The sequence below is a fragment of the Parasteatoda tepidariorum genome, chromosome 5, assembly GCF_043381705.1.
Source record: "Parasteatoda tepidariorum isolate YZ-2023 chromosome 5, CAS_Ptep_4.0, whole genome shotgun sequence".
NCBI lineage: Eukaryota > Metazoa > Arthropoda > Arachnida > Araneae > Theridiidae > Parasteatoda > Parasteatoda tepidariorum.
In genome coordinates, this window is record NC_092208.1 from 17039882 (window position 1) to 17043555 (window position 3674).

The following is a 3674-nucleotide window of genomic DNA, read 5'->3' on the forward strand; positions in this document are numbered from 1 at the left end:
TCCCGCTAACGGTATGGATGGTTATCATCTATTGCAGGGGTCTCCAAACTTTCCAGCCTTAGGGCCATACTTATTACTCCAGTAAGTTCCGAGGGCCAAAACCATATTATCATTATTGCCGGTGGTAAAAAGTGAAATAGTCCACTGATGAAAAAAAAAGTCCGAAAAAGTACGCAACGTTTAAAAAAGGCTGCAAATCGGACTAAAGTCCGCAAAACGGCAACACTGCATATTATTAATTTTCCTGTCATTATCTGTAATTTCTAGATTAGTCGTAGAGTACGAGCCATGAGGAGTAACGTGACACGACATCTGGTGGACACAAGCGGAAATAGGTAGTACCTTCTATCGCTAACAGATGGCGCTAATAGCACGTACAGAATAATCTCGTTGGTTCGAGAAAGTTCTGGTGTCTTCCACTCACTTCTAGATGGCAGTAATTGGAATATATAAGAAGGCTAGTGGCGCAACCACAAGTCAGTTCCTATGACACTGTTGTGAAATAAAATAGTGCGTACCTCCTTAAAACGTGTTTGTGCGTGTTTAAGTTTAAGACATCTTTGTAACAGTATTTTGATTTGAATTGTTGCTTTTGTGTGTGATTTAGTAGTATGGAAAAGAAGCGAAAAATTGATAGTGAATGCAGAAAATTCAAAGATCAGTGGAACATTCAGTATTTCGTAATTGAGTCCAGTAACAAGGCGCTATGTTTGATTTGCAATGAAAGCATAGCCGTTCTCAAAGAATATAACATTAAACGTCATTATGAAACAAAACATTTTCAAAATTACTCAAAATATACAGGAAGTTTGCGGACAGAAAAATTCGAAGCTATGAAGCGCGGATTGAAATCGCAGCAATCTTCATTTACAAAACTCAAAACTGAACAAGAGGCTGCAACTCGTGCCAGCTTTCGTGTGGCTCTTGAAATTGCAAAACGTGGAAAACCATTCACCGATGGAGAAATGATCAAAGAATGCATAATTGCAGTAGCCGAAGAAATGTGCCCTGAAAAGGTAAATTTATTAAAAACTGTCAGTATGTCAGCAAACACTGTGGCTCGAAGGGTAGAAAACATCGCTGAAAATATATCCTCTCAACTGTTCGACAAAAATGGACATGTTGAGTGGTTTTCTTTGGCCTTGGATGAGTCAACGGATGTGTCAGATACTGCTCAGGTGTTGATTTATATTCGAGGAGTAGATAAAAGCTATGAAGTGCATGAAGAACTTCTTGATATGTATAGTATTCATGGCACAACTACTGGTACAGATATTTTTAAAGGAGTTGAAATGGCCATTAATCAAAAGAACCTTCGATGGAAAAACTTGAAATGTATTACAACTGATGGAGGCAAAAACATGAGTGGGAAAGATAAAGGAGTGGTCGCTCTTGTGTCAAAGGCTGTAGAAAATGACGGTGGTTCAAAACCATTAGTCTTACATTGTATCATTCATCAACAGTCTTTGTGCGGAAAATGTTTGGATATGTCTGAAGTTCTGAAACCAGTCATATCAACTGTTAATTTTATCAGATCTTTTGGGCTGAATCACCGACAATTTATTGCAGAGATTGGAGAAAATGACTTACCTTATCATACTGCCGTACGTTGGCTTAGTTGTGGAAAAGTATTTCAGCACTTTTTTGAACTTCGAGCAGTGATGGAATTTTTTTTTTAATGTAAAGCATCGCCCTCTTACTGAATTACAAAACAACGCATGGCTGTGGAAGTTAGCATTTTATGTTGATTTGACAAAACATGTGAACGAACTGAATTTGAGATTGCAAGGAGAAAACCAGCATCTTCCTGATTTATACACTAATATCTAATCATTCCGGAAGAAATTGATACTGTTTCAATCACAACTACGAAGAAAATGTTTTTTACATTTTAAAACATGTGAAATATTCATCCACACCACTGAGACTGAGTGTCCTATCGATTTTGCAATCGAAACTTTGAGTGCTTTGAAAATAAATTTTGATACTCGTTTCTCGGACTTTGATGCCATTGCGAATCAAATTAAGATGTTTCAGAATCCTTTTGATACTGACATTGAAACCCTAGCCCCGGAACTTCAAATGGAAATGATTGATCTACAGTGCAGTGATATAATTAAGAACAAATATCAAAACTCATCTTTGTTGGAATTTTATAAGAGTCTTCCACTGACACAATTTGATAATTTGCATAAATTTGCTCGTGGGCTGTTTTCTGTTTTTGGTACTACTTATTTGTGTGAGAAGACCTTCTCCAAAATGAAGTACACAAAAAATGTTTACAGATCTAAATTAACTGATGAGCATCTTAAATCTCTTTTAATAATTGGTACAAGTAAAATTAGTCCACAACTACAAACTATTGTCAGTGGAAAATCTCAATTACATAAATCTCATTAGTATTTCATATGTCATTATGCTTGTTATAAGTTATGTTTTTATTTAAAATGTATAAAATGTTAGTTGGATTCATTTCAATAATTTGTTAGTTATTATATACTGAAGTTAAATTTTCTGCATATTATACATGTCTTTACTCATTACAATTCTGTGTTTCTTTATCCAACTTATCACAAAAACAATAACAATAAGCCTACAACAATGTTATGAGTAGTTAGCCCATGACCATATCAATGTAGATGTCATATTAATAATTATTCAACATAAAATTAGAACACTTCAGTAAACTAAATTTAATTTGCTACAAAAAATATGTTCTCTAACAGGAGTTTTCAAGTATGCTAGCTCTTCGCGGGCCGGACAAAATCTGTCCGCGGGCCAGATGTGGCCCTCGGGCCGTAGTTTGGAAACCCCTGATCTATTGGGTGATGTGTTGCATCCTCTATTGGGTGATATGGCTCACCCTACGAACCGGTCTCTATGGCAGTATGGCGTGAATTATGTTGTTCGCTTCCGTGATTTTAGTTCACAGTCCATCGGGTAACGATAAATGAGCAAAACTTCCGGCTTCTTCTCTGTCGCGACGTCAATGGACAATTAGTTTAAATAATTGTTTTAAATCGTCTGCCAAATCTTGTAAATATAATAACTGCAACTCTGGCTGGTTGCTAAGCAATCCAAACGATCTTCCTTCTTTTTCTTGTTATTAATGTTTTGTAAATAGTCTGTGTGTGTCAGTGGAAATAAAAGAATACAGTTGTTGTAAAAGCTAACATTATGGTGCCGAAACTCGGGATTTGAGGGGAAAAAATTTACCTTCCTGCGTTTAAAGAGGTGAGAATTTATTTACGTAACTTCATTTTCATTTCATTTCTACTCAATCAGAATCACTTCAACGCAAAATGATTCGGCAGACAAAATGGAGCTATTGAAGCGCAATTCGAACTAATATTACTCGTTTCATTAGCCAACTAAAGGACACTTTAAATTCTACGTTCAATGCGGATATTGAATTTACTTGTAATCGTCTTGCCGAAGTACTTAATGACATGGAAATAGTGGATAATAATATACACATATTACTTTCGGATGAAGAATACGAAATTGTAGTGCAATACCAAGAGTATACGGATAACGCAGAGCTTGCGATTTTTTATGCCAATCGTGCTATGAAAGAAGATCAAAACAAGAATGAAAGTGTAGATTCACCAAATGTTACTAACTTTCCGATTCAAAATGTGAATTCTATGTCACCACAACAAAATTTAAAACTA

The 3674-nt window shown here is 35.7% G+C and overlaps 1 protein-coding gene across 1 annotated transcript; it reads left to right on the forward strand.

Moving 5' to 3' along the window:
- Nucleotides 1–611: 611 nt before the first annotated feature.
- Nucleotides 612–1679, forward strand: LOC122272219 (general transcription factor II-I repeat domain-containing protein 2-like). The gene has a single exon (XM_043055611.1). It carries the CDS (start codon nucleotides 612–614, stop codon nucleotides 1677–1679), a length of 1068 nt encoding a protein of 355 aa, XP_042911545.1.
- Nucleotides 1680–3674: the final 1995 nt, after the last annotated feature.

What these genes read in the sequence shown, in the direction of transcription:
- LOC122272219 (XM_043055611.1), top strand. Translation starts at nt 612, where the DNA reads ATGGAAAAGAAGCGAAAAATTGATAGTGAATGCAGAAAATTCAAAGAT.